At 46.1% G+C, this 19594-nt stretch overlaps 1 protein-coding gene across 2 annotated transcripts in view; it reads right to left on the bottom strand.

Annotated features, from left to right (window-relative positions):
• Positions 1-19594, bottom strand: part of ABL1 (ABL proto-oncogene 1, non-receptor tyrosine kinase) — a 325871-nt gene that overhangs the window by 119481 nt on the left and 186796 nt on the right. The window contains exon 1 of one of the 2 annotated variants that reach the window (XM_040324660.1): positions 1474-2039. The exons of the other annotated variant lie outside the window; for it this stretch is intronic. Coding sequence (XP_040180594.1) covers positions 1474-1630 — 157 coding nt within the window. The 5' untranslated portion in view covers positions 1631-2039. Of the gene's footprint in view, positions 1-1473; positions 2040-19594 lie in introns of those variants that run through there. 2 annotated transcript variants of the gene reach the window in all.

The following is a 19594-nucleotide window of genomic DNA, read 5'->3' as shown; positions in this document are numbered from 1 at the left end:
CCACATGCTACATACCTAAGCACCATCTCATGCTGAATAAATTAATAATGTATCTTAAATAGATTTTTTTTCCTCCGAAAGCATTTTACTAAAATAGTTTTGATAACCACAAAGATTGATTTAAAGCGGAACCCTCCCCCCTTCTGGTATCACATTTGGCACCTTTCAGGGGGAGGGGGGCTGCAGATACCTGTATAATACAGGTATTTGCACCCACTTCCGGGGAGAGACTAGGCTGCCTTCTGGAAAACACACAGGTGCCAGGAGACAGCAGGGACCACCGGGAATGTGCCAGGCTACTTGCGCATTCGCAGGAGAGAACTGGGCAGTGAAGCCGCAAGGCTTCACCTCCTGATTCCCTTACCAAGGATGGCAGCCGAGAGGAGCGATTGCTCGGCTTCAGCTGCTGACATCGCAGGCGCACTGGACAGGTAAGTGTCCATTTATTAAAATTCAGCAGCTGCAGTATTTGTAGCTTCTGGCTTTTAATATTTTTTTTTTCGTGGGACCTCCGCTTTAAATCAAAAAGATCCAACTAAAAATCCCCGATTTATATCCACCCTGGTTTATATGCAGAGCTCCCCCAGGTTTTATTAATTCCTGGCTTCTGGGTTTGGACAACCTGTAGACATCCAATCTTTTTCTCTTTTGCAGATACTAGAACAAATAACGGGAATATGTATGACGGCAAGCAATTTCTGGGATGTTGGCAAAACACACACTTTTGCTAATTACCTCACCAAACACTAAGAACACCTCTGTGCATAATAAAGAACAGTCACTATGGAGAATGACACACACTGTAAACATTGACATAGAAGCCCCAGCATGTGCTATACAAAAGCACAACAATCTAGGCCCTGAGGAACTACAAATCCCACTTGGCATGCTGTTGACCTGTCAGAAGAACAAATCCTGGCACAGCAAGAGCTTGGCGGGCGTTTCAAGAACGAACAGTTCTGATGACGCATAGAGTTACGTAATTTTTATTTTTTTTGTAATCACATAACCGTCCTCGGTCACGGATCACCCCGCAATGTAAACTTAATGGAAACGATAACGGATTCTGAGAGAAGCGAAGAAAAAGAGATCCAATAAAACAAAGAATCTGCTCCTGAACACTTTACCATGTAAGGTGAAGTCAGCAAAGGACGCGGGATGCGCTTATTCAAGGCCCGATCACCACATATGTACTAATGCCAACAGAAAAAAGTTACTAAGAGATAGAAATCTTCTTCTGTCCTCAATTCAAAAACAAGAAACTTTATAAACATAAGGCTATCGGGTCACGGATTTTAAACAATCCTTCCAAAGTGATCGCTTTTCTGTTTTGCCTAAGGCCACAAGAGAGAGGGGCAGCTGCTTGCTTGTAATCTGTGCTGAGGCCTACAGAAAGGGGATTACAGATTTGAAGGCTCCAGCTGGCTGTAGCCTCCCCCCCCCCTTCTTCCATGACACCCCCCCTTATCTCACCTTCCAGAGACCAGCTTGAGGAAGAGGACAGTCCCTTTTTGGATTTGCAGCCCACTAACTTTAAACAGATCTCCAACATTTTCATCTGCTGGATACAGGACTTGCTGGATCTTTTCTTCCTCCGGGAACGCTTGATGATCTCCCCTCCCTCCAACATGCGAAAAGTCCAGAGCGGGATAGGCCACTTGGCCTGGGACCAAATCCTATACGGCTCCTTGTACTGTGGCTCTGTACTCTTCGTCTTCTTCTTGGTGCAGGACAACTCCAAAACTCAGCAGAGACTCCGAACTTCATGGATCCGGGCAGGAAAGGAGAGGCTCTGATCCCTAAGAAGAAGAAGAAGGGGAGGGCTTGCTAGGGTCCCTTTGGAGCAATCCCCCCATACTGACCACACAATCTTCCTGATCAGTAGGGAGTCAATCCTGCACTCTTTCAGCTCTTCGTTCCTTTCAGTGCTTGTGTTAGACGGGGAAAGCTGCTTACGTTAGACTGCCAACAAAGGGCCCCCTTCATCCTCTGGCTGCCTCTAGTGATGACATCCGAGGTCTAGCTACGCCTACTACCCCGTGCACAAAGCACTGTTAACCCTCGCCTCAAAGCTCTGCAACTCCTGCCCTTTCTATGTACTTAACCTTCACAAGTTCAAGCAAGGAAAGCCACAGGATTGAAGCACAACAACTTCACAGGCTAGGAAGAGGAATACACACAGGGAAATCCACCCAGCCGCATCTCCCTGACTGTTGTAGGTTTTGCTGTGAGCTGAGCAAAGAAGAAAAGAAGAAAAGAATAAACTGCAGCAATATCTGAGAGCAGACACGTGCAATAGACCTAAACACAAGGATAACAATGTCATACATGGCAGCTTAACTACTTGCCTACATGCCACTTTTACCCCCCCCCCCCCTTCCTGCCCAGGCCAACTTTCAGCGCTGTCACATTTTGAATGACAATTGCACAGTCATGCAACACTGTACCCATGTGACATTTTTTCACACAGAGGCCCAGATTCTCAAAAGAGATACGACGCATCTCCAGATACGCCGTCGTATCTCTGCCTAGCGCCGTCGTATCTACGCGACGGATTCTTAGAATCAGTTACGCATAGATATCCCTTAGATCCGACAGGCGTAAGTCTCTTACGCCGTCGGATCTTAACCGCAAATTTTTTTTGCCCGCTAGGTGGCGCTTTCGTCGATTTCCCCGTCGAGTATGCAAATTAGCTAGATATGCAAATTCCCACGCGGCTGACGCAGTAAAGTTACGACGTTTACGTTAGGCTTTTCCTGGGGCCCCCTGGGTCTATGAGGAGCAGTCAATGTTAAGTATGGCCGTCGTTCCTGCGTAGAAAATTTAAAAAGTTACGTTGTTTGCGTAAGTCGTCCGTGAATGGTGCTGGACGTAATTTACATTGACGTCAAAACCAATGACGTCCTTGCGACGTCATTTAGAGCAATGCACTCTGGGATTTTTTTTTAGGGACGGCGCATGCGCAGTTCGTTCGGCGCGGGGGCGCACTTCATTTAAATGATACACGCCCCCTACCCGCCGAATTTGAATTCCGCCGGGTGATTTACGTTATGCCGCCGCAACTTTACACGCAAGTGCTTTGTGAATAAAGCACTTGCCTGGAAAACTTGTGGCGGCGTAACGTAAATCAGATACGTTACACCCGGCCAAATTTACACCCATCTACGAGAATCTGGGCCATAGAGCTTTCTTTTGGTAGTATTTAATCACCACTAATGTTTTTTTTTTGCTAATTAAATAAAAAAAAGACTGCGCAGAAGTTTTTCAGCATTTGTTCTAAAATATTGCAAACAGGTAATTTTTCTCTTTCACTAATGTGCACTGATGAAGCTTCACTGATAAGTGACACTGATGGCCACTGATAGGTGACACTGATGGGCGACACTGATGAGGCTGCACTGATGAGGTGACACTGATGGGCACTGATGAGGCTGCACTGATAGGTGACACTGATGGGCACTGATGAGGCTACAATGATGGGTGACACGGATAAGGGGGCAGTGATAAGGCTGCACTGATAGGGGGCACTGAAAAGCCTGCACTGGTGGATACAGTTAGGACTGCACTGATAATCAGTGCCCGATTATCAGTGTAGATGTACCTTTAACACAAGCCAGTTATCGTCTCTCCTCTCCTCAAGCTGTAAATGTGAGGAGATGAATGCCGATAAGAGCCGGTTCACACAGGGGCAACCCGACTTACAGCGTGACTTTGGAGCAACTTACAACGCGACTTTGCCAGTGGCCAATCACAGAATAATCAGCTCTGTGGGAGGGAGGGGTTTGCCTGAGAAAACAATTTTTTCTTCCTGTAAAGTTGCTTCAGTTAAGACAGTGATCCGACTTTGGAGGCGACTTCCATTGAAATCAATGGGTACAAGTCTCCTAGAAGTCGTACAGGAACCTTTTCTGACGCTGGAGCGACTTCAGTAGTGTACATTAAGACGGCTCCCATTGACTTCCATTGAATTTCCCATGTCGCTAACTGGCTTGTGTTTACATTGTGATCAGCTGTGATTGTACCCATCTGATGGCGTGGTAAAGAACTGCTGATGGGCTCTTTACCCCGATCTGTGATCAGCTGTTTTCAGAGGACACAGTGGTCACAGAGAGCATGCCCAGAACTGGCCGGCGGTGCTGTAGACATCATTCGGCTATAGTGCAGTTGGCAAGTGGTTAAAATTGTAGTTTGGGCTAAACCTAATTCTAATTTTAAAGCCCAACTCCAGGCAAAAAAATGTATTCCCCATGCAGTGGGGCTGTGTCCGCACTGCACAGCTAGGGGTGAGCACAAAGCTTATACTCACCCGACCCTTTGGAATAAGGCTCCCCCCCCACAGTCTAGTGGTGGACTGTTCCTGGTCTATGGAGCCTAACAGTTTTGTGCGGAAAGCATCGGAGGATTAGAAAAGTATCTCCGCTCTCCTTTCCCCTAAACAAAAAAGAGCAGTTAAAGAGGAACTGCAGTCTGCTCACATTTGTAATAAAAACATCTTTGCCATTCTGAAGCTTCCCTCCAACCACTTTGCATATTATTTTATATATACTGTGATTCTGTACTGGCCAAATATGCTGCAGAAATCTCCCTCCACGGAGTCTGGCTGCAGCCATTTTAACTGTGGGCAGCTGAAGCTTCTGCCTGTTCACTTCCTGGATTTACACAGAGGCACACCTCCAGCTCTGCAGCGTTCATTGGCCCTCTTATGACTCATCCTCCCTCCCTTCCTGGCAAACTCTCCCAAGCGTGAGAGAGAGTGCTGTGCATGATATCATAAAGCCTAGGCTTATTGCCAGACAAGAAACCTGAACTGGGCTGTATAAGGTATTTACTGGCAGAATAAAATGTTTTACTATCCAAAGTTAAAATAAGGGCAGAAGATTTAATAGATGGAAAGATGAAAAAATGGCATTAGGTCTGCTTTAACTTGTGCAATACAGAGACAGCCCTGCTACATGGGAATTCCCCCCCCCCCCCCAGAGGTGGGCTTTAAATCTGCTCCCACCCCCATTCTAAATCCTATACTAAGAAGCCTGTAGAGGATATATATCTATACTTGCCTTATTCTAAGGGGACTCCGGTCTGGTCATGTGATCAGCTCCCAGTGCCAGCCTCAGGGGAGGGGCATCCATTGTTGGCTTACTATGGGGCATCCATTGTTGGCTGTCCCTCCTCTCCCCTGAAGCTGGTAATGGGAGCCAATCACATGACAGGACTGGAGTGCCCTTAGAATAGGCATAGTAGAGGCATATTTCCTCTACAGGCTAGTTAATGTCAGACTTATAATGGCGGTGGGAGCAGGTTTAGCTTTAGCCTGGACTTCCACTTTAACACCGTTGAAGGCCGCATTCGTTTTCTAATTTCAGGATTTTTTTTTTTTTCATTTCAGGGCTAGTACTCTTAGGCTGGCTCACAGCAGGGGTCCGGTGGCTGAATTCGGACCTAAAACGGGCCAGAAGACAGAAAGGACTCCTGTGCAATTCACACCGGAGCGGCTCCAGAGATGTGTGAACCAGCTTCATAGAGAGCCGGTCACAATCTTCTGACATGCGAATTGAATGCGGCGTAAACCTGCCTGCAATTGGCAATAGTGTGAACCCAGCCTGAAGAGCATTGCATCGCCTCTTCACTGTTTGTTTTAACCCCCTAAATGCCACACTGTTGCGCTGCAACACATGCATTGTGCCAGGGCCGGTCTGGTCCCCAGCGCTCTCCACTCCCCCCTGCTCTTTGTACACCCCAGTGCTCTCCAGCCCCTGTGCGCTCTACCCCTGTTCTTTCTGCCCCCCCAGTGCTCTCAAGATCCCCCCTTAGTGCTCTCCAGCCCCCCCTCCCTCAGCCTCCCGTGCTCTCTTCCCCTGTTCTTTTTGGCTCCCCCCCAGCGCTCTCCGCTCCCACCCCTGTGATCTCCACTCCCCCCTGCTTTTTTCCCCCACCCATGTGCTCTCCAACCCCGCCAGTGCTCTCCCTTCTCTCCAGCTCCCACCCAGTGCTCTCACTTCCCCAGAATCAGAGGACAGGCTGACTGGGGGCTGAAGGTGCAGGTGGCCAGGGACATAGGGTAGGGGCCAGGATCTGGGGACCCCCTTGTTAAAGGGGGCTTCCAGATTCCAAAAAAGTCCCCCACCAGCAGAACCCGACAACCACCGGCCAGGGCTGTCTAGAAGAGGCCCTTGTCCCCATAAACATAGGGGTAAGGTGCTTTGGGGTGGGGAGGGGGGGCGCAGAGCTGAGGGCATGCAGTTTGGTATGGTTCAGGAGGGGGGGTGTGCTCGCTTGTCCCCTCCCTTTCCCAACCTTCTGGGCTGCATGCTCGATTAAGGGTCTGGTATGGATTTGGGGGGCCCTACACCATTTTTTTTTTTTTTTTTTTTTTTAAGTTTTGGTGCGGCGGGTCCCTTCCGAACCCATACTAGACTCAAAGGGCCTGGTAAGGACCGGGGGGGGGGACCCCATGCCGTTTATTTTTTATACATTCAGCTGTCAGTGAGGAATCCCGCTTACAATCTGATGACGTATCGGTTGTTAGGGACACGGCGGCCGGCTTTGCAGCCCCCTTCTTAGCAACCAGCTATATACACAGTGTTTAAGATTCAGTTGAGTCACTTTTTTTTTTTAAACGGATGTCAGCAGACATGAAAATGGAAGTGAAAATATACAACCGTATCTATTTATGATCCTTTTTTTAACAAAAGAAAAAAAAAACATGTAACTGAACTAAAAATTGGAATGCCTGTGAAAAAACAGCCTAAAGGGTATTTCCACTTTTGCAGTCAAATTTGAGAACCCACTAATGTTTAACATGCGTTTCCAGTCGCACATCAGATATAAAAAAAATATATATTCTTATCGTTTAGAATAGTTCAAGGAGAAGGTGTCATGACTGATTCATTTTAGGGTGGTCCTATGCCAGCCATAGACAGATCCATAGAAAATTGGGTACCAGTGATCAATCAGCACAATCAAATGCTATGAATACATTTATAATATGTGCTGAATGAGTTACCAGCCAACACAAGTGATTCAAAGCTTATAAACCAAATTATTTACCCAAAGTGATGTAGCGCAACTCTCCTAAAAATACAACAAAATACCAAATATATCAATAGTGTACAAAGACATCCAAATTATGTAAACAAAATCCAATGTGCATACAAAAATTTTTTTCCTCTGTATCCTACACAGTGACTCCAAAAATTATATATAAAAAATATATAGTCCAATAAATGTGCAAAATATATGAAAAAACTATAAATAAATTCCAGCTTCAATCTTCTGAAATCACCACTGTGACATGCATAAAATAGAGAGAATACCCCACCTATACCGAATGGCCTCTCCCCTCACTGACATGACCCCTGCTTTACCAGTAGCTCACACCATGAGTGGATGGATGGCTGAATGGATCTCCAATCACAGCAATATATGCAGGGGGAAAAAAGCACACAAACCTAGTGCTCTCCGTTTAAAAACTCTAACTTTAATAAAAAAGAAAAATATTGCACTTACAGGAAACGGCACTATAGGCAGTGCTGAATATATAGCGCTTGTCTTTAGCAATCACTTGCGAGACAACTTGTGCAGAGATGGCCACGGGATGACGTCATGCAGGGGGTTCCTCGTCCTAAATATACGTTGCGTCCAATACATACTTCATCAGTAGGGGTATATATACACTGGAATTTACACAGCTATAAACACTATAATGTAATAATGGTGATCAGCAACTTATAGTAGGACTGTGATAGGGTGGTGGCAATCTGGTGCCAATAGACACTGGCTTGGAGGGTCACTAAGGGGCAGATTTCTGTACTGAAGCGTGCAAAATATGGTGCAGCTCTGCATAGAATCCTATCAGCTTCCAGGTTTTATTGTCAAAGCTTATCTGAACAAGCTGATTGGCTACCAAGCACAGCTTCTGAGTGATTTTCTAACTCTCCCCCTAAGTGACACTGACGTCGCTAGTGAGACGAATACAGTGATCAGTGATAACACTGTACTAATGACACTGGCTGGGAAGGGGTTAACATCTAGGGGCAATCAAGGGGTTGACTGCGTGTAATGTGTGCTGCTTTTACTTTCTGATCTGGCTGTTTTTTCTCCCTGCTTTTTACACAGTGTCCTGTGTTTTTGTAGACACAGAACTCAGTGTGTGATTGGACACAACAGATTTCAGCTGAAATCACTGGCTGAAATTTGTGCTGTGTCCAATTACAGCATGGGTCAGGCGCGCATGCCCCAAACCTGGAAGGTGGCTGGTCACGTACATTATGTGCCTGTACCTGCCGCCAAGTAAAAAAAAAATCACTCAATGTGGTTCTAAAGGGTGAAGGTTGTTTTACCTTCACTAATTCTATGTATGAAGGTAAAAACTTGTGTGCAGCGCCCCCCCTCCCCATCCTTACCTGAGCTCCCTCCGATCCAGAAACGTTCATGATAGCCTCGGCTGTCCCTGGACTCTCCCTCCTTATTGGCTGAGACAGGAGCAAGAGCCAATCTGCTCCCACTGCTGTCATTCCCAGCAAGTGAGCCAATGAGAAGGCGGGGGGGCAGCTTTATGTGTCTTATGGACGCATAGAGCGGTAGCTCAGGAGCGAGCACACAGCAGTGTCTGCAAGGCAAGCGTTTTTTCTGGGGGCACTGCTAGAGAAGGAGAAGCCAGGATCGCTGGTGGGAAACCCAAAAAGAAAAGGATGGGAGCTGCTTTGTGCAAAACCACTGCACAGAGCAGGTAAGAATAACAGGTTTGTTATTTTTTTTTTTAAACTGAGCTTTAATACAGGGTTCGACAAACACCAGGTTGCAATTGCGAGTAGAATTTGCAACCTGGCACCTGGGGTATCCGGTGTCTCTGTGCGCCCCCCACCTCCCCTGCCACGTGATCACGTCGGGCAGGGCCGGACGGTAATTGAGGCCGCGCCTTTGCGGCCTTCTGCAGGCCTATGCTTCCTTCTGTGATCTGGCACCATCTTGTGGTGGCCGTTGGTATGACAAGACAACCAGTAATGCTAATGGAGCTTCCCCGGTTTGTTTTCACTGCCATCTCCTTCCCTCTAATTAGAACCCCCCCAAACATTATATATATATATTTTTTTTATTCTAACACCCTAGAGCATAGGTGTCAAACACAAGGCCCGCGGGCCAAATCCGGCCCTGCAGGCCATTTCATGTGGCCCTCGCACCGCTCCAGCCCTCCTCTGGTCCTCCTCCAGACCCTTACTTTCTGCTTTCAAGCAATGCATCCAGCTTCTTCCCAGCAGCAGCATAAGGGAGGGGGTGCTCTGTGATGTAAGGGAGAGTGGGGGACTCAACTTCTGATGGTGGGGTGGCACTTGACATCTAATGTAAGGGGAGGGGATGTGCTGGACATCTAATCTTACAGATACAACCGGCCCTTTTGAGGGAAATGCTAATGCGGCCCACGATGAAATTGATTTTGACACCCCTGCCCTAGAGAATAAAATGGCGGTCATTGCAATACTTTCTGTCACACCGTATTTGCTCAGCGGTCTTACAAGCGCACTTCTTTGGAAAAAAATACACTTCTTTTAATTAAAAAATAAGACACCAGTAAAGTTAGCCCAATTTTTTTTATATATCATGAAAGATAATGTTACGCCGAGTAAATTGATACCCAACATGTCACGATTTAAAATTGTTTCCTCTTGTGGAATGGCGACAAACTATTACCCTTTAAAATCTCCATAGCCAAAGTTTAAAAAAATTCTACAGGTTGCATGTTTTGAGTTACAGAGGAGGTCTAGGGCTAGAATTATTGCTCTTGCTCTACCAATTGCGGCGATACCTCAAATGTGTGGTTTGAACACTGCTTTCACATGCAGGTGCTAGTCATGTATGCGTTCTCTTCTGTGTGCAAGCTCGGCGGGATGGGGTGCGTTCCTGGCTCCTAGATTCCAAGAAAATTTGTCAAGCCCTGCTTTAATATCACTTTAAATAGATAAGCTATTTTGTGTTTTGCTATGCTAATGGGAACACGTAACAAATATAAGGAGTAGGCGTTATCCCAATTTGTCTGCAAAAGTGGAAATGCACTTGAAAGGGGAATCAAAGCACCGGCAACATGAATCAAAGAATCTCAGAAACAGCAAAAAAGCACACTACAGGTGGTTCCCTTCTGCGTCTTGAAGCCTGCATACAGAAGTACTAGGAGTGCCTGCTGGCTCATGGATTAGACAATGTCCTCTGATATCACATGATTCTAACCACCGGGTTAGAGCCACCCCAATTCCCAACACGACCCCAATCACATTTTGCCTAGTGCCACCATGTGACCCATCCGCTCCAATGATGTAAGACGATGGAGAGTCACGCTCACACAATGCTTATTCCTAACACATGAAAACTGCACAGCCTGAATGAGCGCAGCCAAGGAAACCAGAGCAAGAGATGATATATCACACGATTAATAATGGGGAATCCACATCTAATTTTAGAATAGATGCCAGCGCGCGTTAGACTAAACAAGTGAGCTATAAATTATCTTCATTGGCGCGGTGAAGCCATACAGTTAAGTGGATATTATACTGTAAAAGAAAACATTTGGAGTTATGTATATTGGATGGCTGATCCAAGACTCCCCCTGGTAATATAAAACCTAATAAACACTAAACACCTGTACTGTGCAATCTAGGCTCACACACGGGGTTATTTAAGGTGAATATGTTGATTATTAAAAGATCCACCCAAAGTGGAGGTTACAAGTCTGGATAACGGTAGGAGGTCTAAATCACCCAATCGCATCCTATATGGTCGGAATGTCAGAAATTCCGAACGTCAAGAACGCGGTCACATACAACGAGCTGAGAAAATTAAGTTCAATGATTCTGAGCATGCGTAGGATTTTTGTGCGTCAGAATTGCATACAGACGATCGGAATTTTCGACAAGAACTTTTGTTGTCAGAAAATTTGAGAACCAGCTCTCAAACATTTGTTGTCGGAAATTCCGACAGCAAATGTCCGATGGAGCATACACATGGTTGACATATACGACCAAACACGCACATCGAACATTTGTTGTCGGAATATTCGATCATGTATATAAGAAATTAGGCCAGCCATAGACAAGCTGAAAACCAAAACTAAAATTCTTAGTCGTTAGTTTTTCGCATCATTAGGCCCCTTTCACACTGGGTGGACTCAGTCTCAGCGGAGTCCGCCGGCTCCTGCCGGCTCAGCGGGAGATCTCTCTGCAGATCTCCGCTGAGCCGGCGTATGACAAGTCCCTCTCTGCTCACTGAGCAGGGAGGGGCTTGTGCAGCGCCGCTGTCTCCTATGGAGAGATCTGATGAAAAACGGACAGCATGTCATCAGATCTCACCCGTTCCGATCCGCCATGGACGGATAGGGACGTATCGCCATCCGTCTGATTTTGGCGGATCGGGTCAGATATCAGCGGACATGTCTCCTCTGACATCCTACGCTCCATAGGCATGCATAATAGGTAGGTTTTGAAAAGGGGGACACCAACAAATAAAAAAAAACAGCAGGGTTTTAACTGCCTAATACTGCATCCAAAACAAACAAAAAATTGGCTTTCTGAAGGCGATGGTCTTTATATGAACGTCTATGAGACGGATCAAACAAGGCCTGTGTTTAGCGTTTTTCTAAAAAGCACAAACTGCAGAATATACTTGCAATTGCTGAAGCTCCCTTGCAATAAAGTGGATGAATAGCAGGTAGAATTGACGTATGGACAGTGCCGAGGTGAATTTGATTATCAAGGAAATCCAGCAAATCTCCGTTTACTGCCATTTCTCCCAAATAAACAACCAGCTAATCGAAGCAATGGACACCGGATCAGCAATAGAAGCATCTTTTTTTATGGGAACAGCAATTTACACTCAACTTTTAACCTCATTTCTACTCTCGCTTATCGATGGCTAAACTGCATAATCCATTATTGCTACGTAAAGGTGTGTGATAAGAAATATAAATGTGTAATTCCTAATAACACAACACAATCTGCAGTAGCTAGACACAAAGGTAGAAATCCAGATAAAAAATATATCACACAATAGCTGAACGCAAAACTGAAAGTATGTGTATGTATATATATATATATATATATATATATATATATATATATATATATATATATATATATATATATATATATATATATATATATATATATATATATATATATATATATATATATATATATATATATATATATATATATATATATACATACACACACATATATATACATACATACACACACACACACACGCAATCTAAATAATGCATGCAATTCTATGTATATCTACATGTGATTGATGTCCCAGGGCACTTCCTCTTCTGCTCCGGTGTCAGCAGCTGTCTTCAAGAACATTGATCACTTTATTAAGCCAGCGCCCACTTTAGTACTGTACGGTGAACCTAAGCTGGCATGATGGTGTCCTGGGCTCAAAGGCAGTGAACTGAATGAAGATGACCACCATTTGTTTTGAAAGATGACAAGCGTCAGAGCGGACTTGCGTTGCAGAGAAGGCAAGTCCTGTATTGAAAGCTGATTTATTTATTTTTTATTACGGTATTTAAAATTTCAGGGCAATTTATCTTTGAAATAAATGTTAAATCTTAACTATAAACAAACACCAATTAGTGCAATTAAGTTAGGGGTGGCCAACCAGTGGGGCGGGGGCCACATGTGGCCCGCGGAGCCATCTGATGTGGCCCGCGACCTCCTGCTCTGGAATGGTGGGTTGGCCAGCCCAGATCTCAGGTTGCCGACCAGCCATACCACAGAATGTTGTGAATGAAGATGGTGGTAGAGGAAGAAAGCGGCTGCGGAGCAGAGCCCCATAAGTCGTTGCTTCCTCTACAGCGCCGGCTTTTGCCACAGGTGGAGTCTATGGCAGCCCAGCTAACCCGCAGGATAGACACAGGTGCACCCGCGGTGTGGGTAAACCGCAGCACATCAGTGTGAAAGCAGTCTTAGGCCCTTTTCACACTATCAGCCCGACCAAATGGGACCCTCAATTCACCAATATAGAGCGACAGATGTCTGTTTACGCCCGCCTACCTCCAAACTGAAAAACAGAAGGGAATGCGTCCCCTTTCATCTGGGCGGATCAGAGGGCCTATAGCGTAGCCGTGACCTGTCATCCGCCCGCTCCACTCACTGTGGCCCTCAACTGGTTATCAAGTTGCTTAAGTGGCCCTCGCTCTTCAAAAGGTTGGGCACCCCTGAATTAAGTTCTCATTTCAAATCATTACACTTGTACAAAGAACACATATGCCCAACAGGGCACCCCCACCAACCAATGTTGCCTTCCTCTGACTCACCTGCCACCTTTTTCTCTTGCATAAACACCAATGCGAATACTTTTGAAAGATCCATGTCAGAACTTAGAGAGTTAATTTCCTTTACATCACATGGGTGCTCAGGCCTGGCAATTGGACACTAAGGCCCGAAAACTGCATCCAGAGAGGAAGGGGAGAGGCTAACAAGCTCCCCCATACCTGGAAGTACTGGGGATTTCCAAAGGCTCTGATAGATAAATGCTTGCACTCCATCGGGTGAAAGAACAAGTTGCTTTTGTGCACTATTTATATGTATGTTCATGCAGAGGTGGCTCTCTAATTAGGCGGTCACCTAAGGCCTTGCACTCACAGTGGCCTCACAGTCGCCTAATTTGCCTAATAAAAAGAGCCACTCTGGGGATTCAGGACTGTGGCCGACAACAATGCTGCCACTGACAGCTCAGTCCTCTGCCAGTGTCCCAGTGTACCCACCTGTGATTGACAGCACCTGACACCTTCCTCCACCATGCCCTCACCTGCTCCTATGCAGGGCTTCACTGTGGGGGGTTGGGAGGTCCCAGCCCAGACCAGTGATGATCCTCAGCCATGGTGGGCCATCCTCTCTGCATTATGCACCGGTACTGCCTGCTGATCATCCTCTCCGCTGCAATCTCCCGCTAGCAGCTCTTCCCCTACGGAGAGTCCTGAGGGACCATATACACACACACACACACACACACACACACACAACCAGCCCTTTGAGGGCAACTGCAGTATAATGCTGATGCAGCATGCAATGAAATGGAGTTGGACACCCCTGATCTAAAGAATCTATTAACTCTAATTTGCCACTGGCCTAAGTTTCTGGGAAATAGAAAAAAAAAAAAAATCATTAGTATCCTGGGTAAAGATCTGCAGAAATGTCAGGGTCTTAAAATTAATTTAAAAATTATCTTGAGATCAATATTATCACAGCACATTTTCATGAGCCCTCAGAATAGGGTCTGATATTGTCTTGTTAAAGACAGTCAGTTCTGGATCTCTAATTAGACATATAAAGTACGTGATACAAGAAGAGGGCAAATCAGTAAAGCTGCTCTTACTTGCTGATCTCATCTATTTAAATGAAATCCATCAAATTTCTGTACCCAAGGGATCCTTACAATAATTCTGCTCTACCTGTAAAATGCCAGAGAGACCAATATGTAGAAAGGCAGTACTTTAGCGCCAGTGGCCCTGGTGTCCAATTAAATGCCAGTCATCTCCCTGCACCTTGCTGCACAAAGTCGTTGGCATGAGCGGAAACCCCAAATCTTTCTCACATTTAATTTCATTCAAGAAGCACGGTATAAGACAACGCTGATTGATTCATCCCACATGTTATAAAACACGCAGATGGTCAAGACGCAGCAAACAACGCACAGCGCCTGCATGGGGCAGAACGGAAAAATCAGCAGCAGTTTCCTTCAGTCCGTCCTGGAAAAGCACCAGAGACCCCTTTGGAGAGCAGTATTTGTTATTCTGAGGAGAGGGTAGTGTTAGATGGACCGACTAACAAATGACTCCAAACTCCAGCTAACAATTTATTACGCAGTTCCACATGAATAAAAGCTGACCATTGTAAGCACATCTGTCAGTGGTAAAAGGTTTGCATCAACTGTCTAATGACAATGTTGGCTGGACAGCTTGTTCTGTTAAAAGGTATATGAAATCTAAACGACTTAAACGGTTCTCATCTCCCCCCCAAAATTATTTACCGTATTTATCGGCGTATAAGGCGCACTTTTTTCCCCTTAAAATCAGGGGGAAATCGCGGGTGCGCGTTATATGCCGATCCGCTGTCTCTGCGCACCGCCGCCGACATATACCGAGCGCAGTACACTCGGCTATACTTGGCTCCGCTCGTGGTCACGCCCTGTGCCGCCTCCTAGCCTTTATGCGAGAGGAGCTGAGCATACCCGAGTGTACTGCGCTCGGTATATGTCGGTGGCGGTGCTCAGAGACAGCGCGGGAGAGCTCAGAGACAGCGCAGGAGAAGCGGGGAGGACACCACCGAGGCCGAAGACAGACGCCGGATCGGACAAGGCCGCCGATGGACGCCGGGCAAGACACCGACAAACTAAGCAATTCATTTTTTTTCCAGGAATTTTCCTTCTAGAGTATGAGTGCGCGCTATACGAAGATAAATACGGTAATTCAGCAGCTACAAATCCTGTAGCTTCTGACTTTTAATATAAAGGACACTTACCTGTCCAGGGATCCCACCCTGTCCTCCCCCAAGCTTATTCTTTAATTGGCTTCAGGTCCTGGAGACGGCATCTTAACCAAGGGAAACTGGTAGTGACGCCTTGCGGCTTTACAGCTGATTTCCCACTGCGCATGTACGAGTTGTGCTATGCTCTGTGAATGGTACTACAGTACCAACGAGGTGGTCCAAGTGGAAGTGGGTACAGTATTCTGTCAAAACCAGAACCCCCCTCCTCCCAAAATAAGTGTCAAATGTCAAAGAGGAAGGGGGAGGATACAAATAAGTGGAACTTCTGCTTTTAGGTGAAGTTCCGCTTTAGCCCAGCCATACATGGATCAAAATTCAGGCCAGTTCAGCAGTGACTAGAGGAATTTTTGATCCGTGTATATGCATGCAGTCTCCTGATCAGTGGCGGTGTGTCCATAGAGGGCGCAGGAGCACCGCCCTCTCTCCTGGCGCTGCTCTATCACTAATAGATAGATTCATGCATTGCATGAATCTGTTGTCACCGCTGCCGCCCCCTATTCAGGTGTATGGCCCCTTGCCGGGCATCTGAATTACAGCGGCGGGGGTGTTTTCGGAAGTGCCTGATTAGAGCCGTGGGCTCCAATAAGCCTCCAATGTGGTAAACAGCGGGCGCAATGCTCTGTGTTCGCTGTTTACCCAGTGTTGTGTTAGAGAAGCGAATAAATTGCTTCCCTAACACTGACCTACCTCTTAGCCAATCGGGTGCACCAGGTCTGGTTACCCGTCACGTGATTGGCTGAAGCGACATGCGCTGTTATTGGACTCCTATTAGGCATCCAATTATAGCAGAAGAGGACAGGAGAAGACATTGAAGACTCAGAGGGAGCATGGAACACAGCGCCGTGATCCGAGACAGGTAAGTGCCGGGCGGGGGGGCACACTGGCGGCAACTGATGGGGCACAGTGGCTGTGCTGGATTGGGGCACAGTGGCTGCACTGGATTGGGGCACAATGGCTGCACTGGATTATTTTTTTTCAGCTTGCGCCCCTCCAAAAATTTGGAGCACCAGCCGCCACTGCTCCTGATTGACTTCTGTATAACAACCCTATCAGATTTTCCCTGCGTGATCAGCGCTGCAGACTAGAGCCTGCTACGCCGATCAGTGTAGTCTTGCTTTCAAAATACAATAGCTCAGCTGGGAGGATTCCTGCTGGTTGAATGAAAAAAAAAAAAAAAAAAAACGGATTCATCTATGGGCTGCCTTACTTGGCAGGATTTCCAGGTGAAAAACAGGGGTGTCAAACTCAATTTCATTGTGGGCCGCATCAGCATTATGATTGTCCTAAAAAGGGCCGGTTGTATCTGTAAGATTAGATGTCCAGCGCATCCCCTTACATTAAATGTCAAGAACCACCCCACCAAGTTGAGTCTCCCTTACATTACAGTGCACCCCCCTTTCCTTATGCTGCTGCTGGGAAGAAGCTGGATGCATTGCTTGAATGCAGAAAGTACAGGGTCTGGAGGAGGACCAGAGGAGGGCTGAGGGCCACATGAAATGGCCCGGAGGGCCGGATTCGGCCTGTGGGCCTTGTGTTTGACACCCGTGGTCTAGAAGAACAAAAATGAATGCAGCAATCCATGAACTTATTTCTTTTTGGGTATAACACCTTTTCAGCAGTTCCCATTCTCTTTGTACACAGATCAATACCAGGTTGGGAATGTTGTTATAATAGACAGACACTGTGAGATGGAAGTTGAATTACCAGCATTTATAATTTATTATCCATAGGATTATAGAAAAAGTGAAAGATTTTTGTGATTAGCATAGCTGAGAACCTTCCCAGATAACATTACCATTATACTGTTTTTATATGATGTCTGGCATAGGACTTTACATGCACTGAAATATTCTGTGTGAAGCAGACCATTTCCCACTATCAGACACCTCGCCTTGCACACCATCACATTGATGGCTCTCCACAATGCAGCTCCAGTCCCCCCTCCCCCCCCTCAGATTCCTGGATAAGCGCAATGAGATGTGCGGTGCACCTGGTTCCAATACAGAGCACATAATGCAATGTTTAGCCTGCCAACAACATTATAGCGTCCAAAAGATGACATATAGTTTAGCCTGAATTGTATAAATGATAAATGTAAAGGCCTTCTCCAGTCCCGACACACACTGGATATTGGCAACAGGTTCAGATGAGACAATGTGTGCAGAAGAGCAGATATTTCCATGAGGGCATACAAGGTCCTATAGTGTGTGGCCTACGTGCTCCTCAGTCAGGAATGCCCAGGAATGGATAGTCATTGTAAAAGAGACCTGACCAATTCCGCAGTATCATCATACAGAGATAATGTTTCCATCTATATAGCGGAGTGCATTAGGTTTGGTTGTTATTTTGATACCAAATTAAAGTGGATACATTCCTTCTGATCTCTAACCTATCCATAACACTCTAAAAGGTATTTTTTTTAAAGAAAATAAAGAGAGATTATATTTACCTGTCCTATGCAACAATTTTGCACTCAGTACAGGGCTTGTGGGGGGAACATATGCAGGCATGCTCTCGAATCAGGCTGTGTGCATCCATAGACACACACAGTTGAGCCACACCCCCTGCTCCTTCCTCACAAGATTTGACTGACAGCATGAGGAGCCAATGGTTCCTGCTTCTCTCAGGGTAGCCTGTGATAGAAGGAAGAGGGGAGGGCACTCAGGTAAGCATTTGGGGGGAGGATTGGAATAGTTAGTGGGGTGCGTTTTACCTTAATGCAGGGAATGCATTAAGGTAAAAAAAACAGTACACCCCCTTAGACTTACCACTAACCATTTAAAAGGATAAGTTCATCTTTTGTAACGCCCTCCTGATTTGACAGAGAGGGGGGAATCTTCTCCTCTCACTCACAATTGGCCTCCATTCGTCCGGCTGTCGCATTCATTTACAGTGTTCTGTGAATGTAAAAACTACAAGTACAAACAGCCTTTGCGGCTGCCGGCATGTAGTACTCAATGAACTACCAGGGCGCTGTTGGTAGTTCATAGAGTTTCCAGTTAAAAGAGCTGTAAAATGCTTACAAATGGTTGCAGAATAAAGGGATCCTTGCAGTTCACTTCTCTTAGTGCTAATCTATGAGTCAGCTTTACCTTGATTAAAACCAAAAAACACTATTTCTGTCAATTGCCGATTTCAGTCTTCAAGCAAGGATGCCGATTTCATGGCCACTAGAGGGAGCACTTACAATTTCTGATTTGTAAAGTGTAGAAATGCAGCACTTTGACTTTGAAAATGCGCTACAGCAAGCATGCAAAAATGTAATAGTCACAACAGAAAGGCCTTTCAGCTAAATGCTATAGAATAGGTTACGCCGAAAACATTTACCGGTACTACATACTAAACACTCAAATCTACCAATTACCCTGAAACACCTTGAAATATTTAGTGCTGTCCAAGATGTCTGGTTAATCTCACAATATCCAAATTGAATCCAACAATTGCCAGCAAGCTCATAGATCATGTGAGATATTAAAACGTATTATAGTTCTCCACAGCGACCAGCCCTGATCACATCAGGCCAAGTGCAAGCCACCAGGAATATGAAAGGAATTAAATGCATAAATCAGAAAGCCAGAGCTTGCCACAGGACTCAACAACGTTACTTGTGTTGCAAGGCTTCATGGAGGGCTTCTATAAAAGGCGGACAAAAACGACAGTGAATTCTCGACTCAAAATGTCCTTCGGGCCCCAGTCACACTTGTGGATAGGGCCACTAGTGAATACATGTGGGGACCTAGAAGGAGCGCCTGGCGATGAGCTACGGGTGGAAGCCCAATTGGGAGGCTTTCAGTTCCCACTCTTCCTCACAGCCACTCATATTTGAACTGCTCATAGAGCAATCAATCAGGAAGCAGGTCCTGAGACCCAATTGGCCGAGAGGAGAAGCTATCATATTGGCCACTGAGGAGGAGAAGCAAGGGATGCCGCCGTGAAGCTGGGAAGGAGGCGACGCAGGGTGAAGCAGACAAGGTGGAAGCGCTGCCAGCGACCCAAATGGGGTAAGTGCAGGGCTGGTGGGATGACGATCGAGCTGGCAGGGGGGGTGTGTG

The sequence above is a fragment of the Rana temporaria genome, chromosome 9 (assembly GCF_905171775.1).
Source record: "Rana temporaria chromosome 9, aRanTem1.1, whole genome shotgun sequence".
NCBI classification, from domain to species: Eukaryota; Metazoa; Chordata; class Amphibia; order Anura; family Ranidae; genus Rana; species Rana temporaria.
The sequence above is the reverse complement of the archived record's forward strand: the minus strand, read 5'-3'. Positions and strand labels throughout refer to the sequence as shown.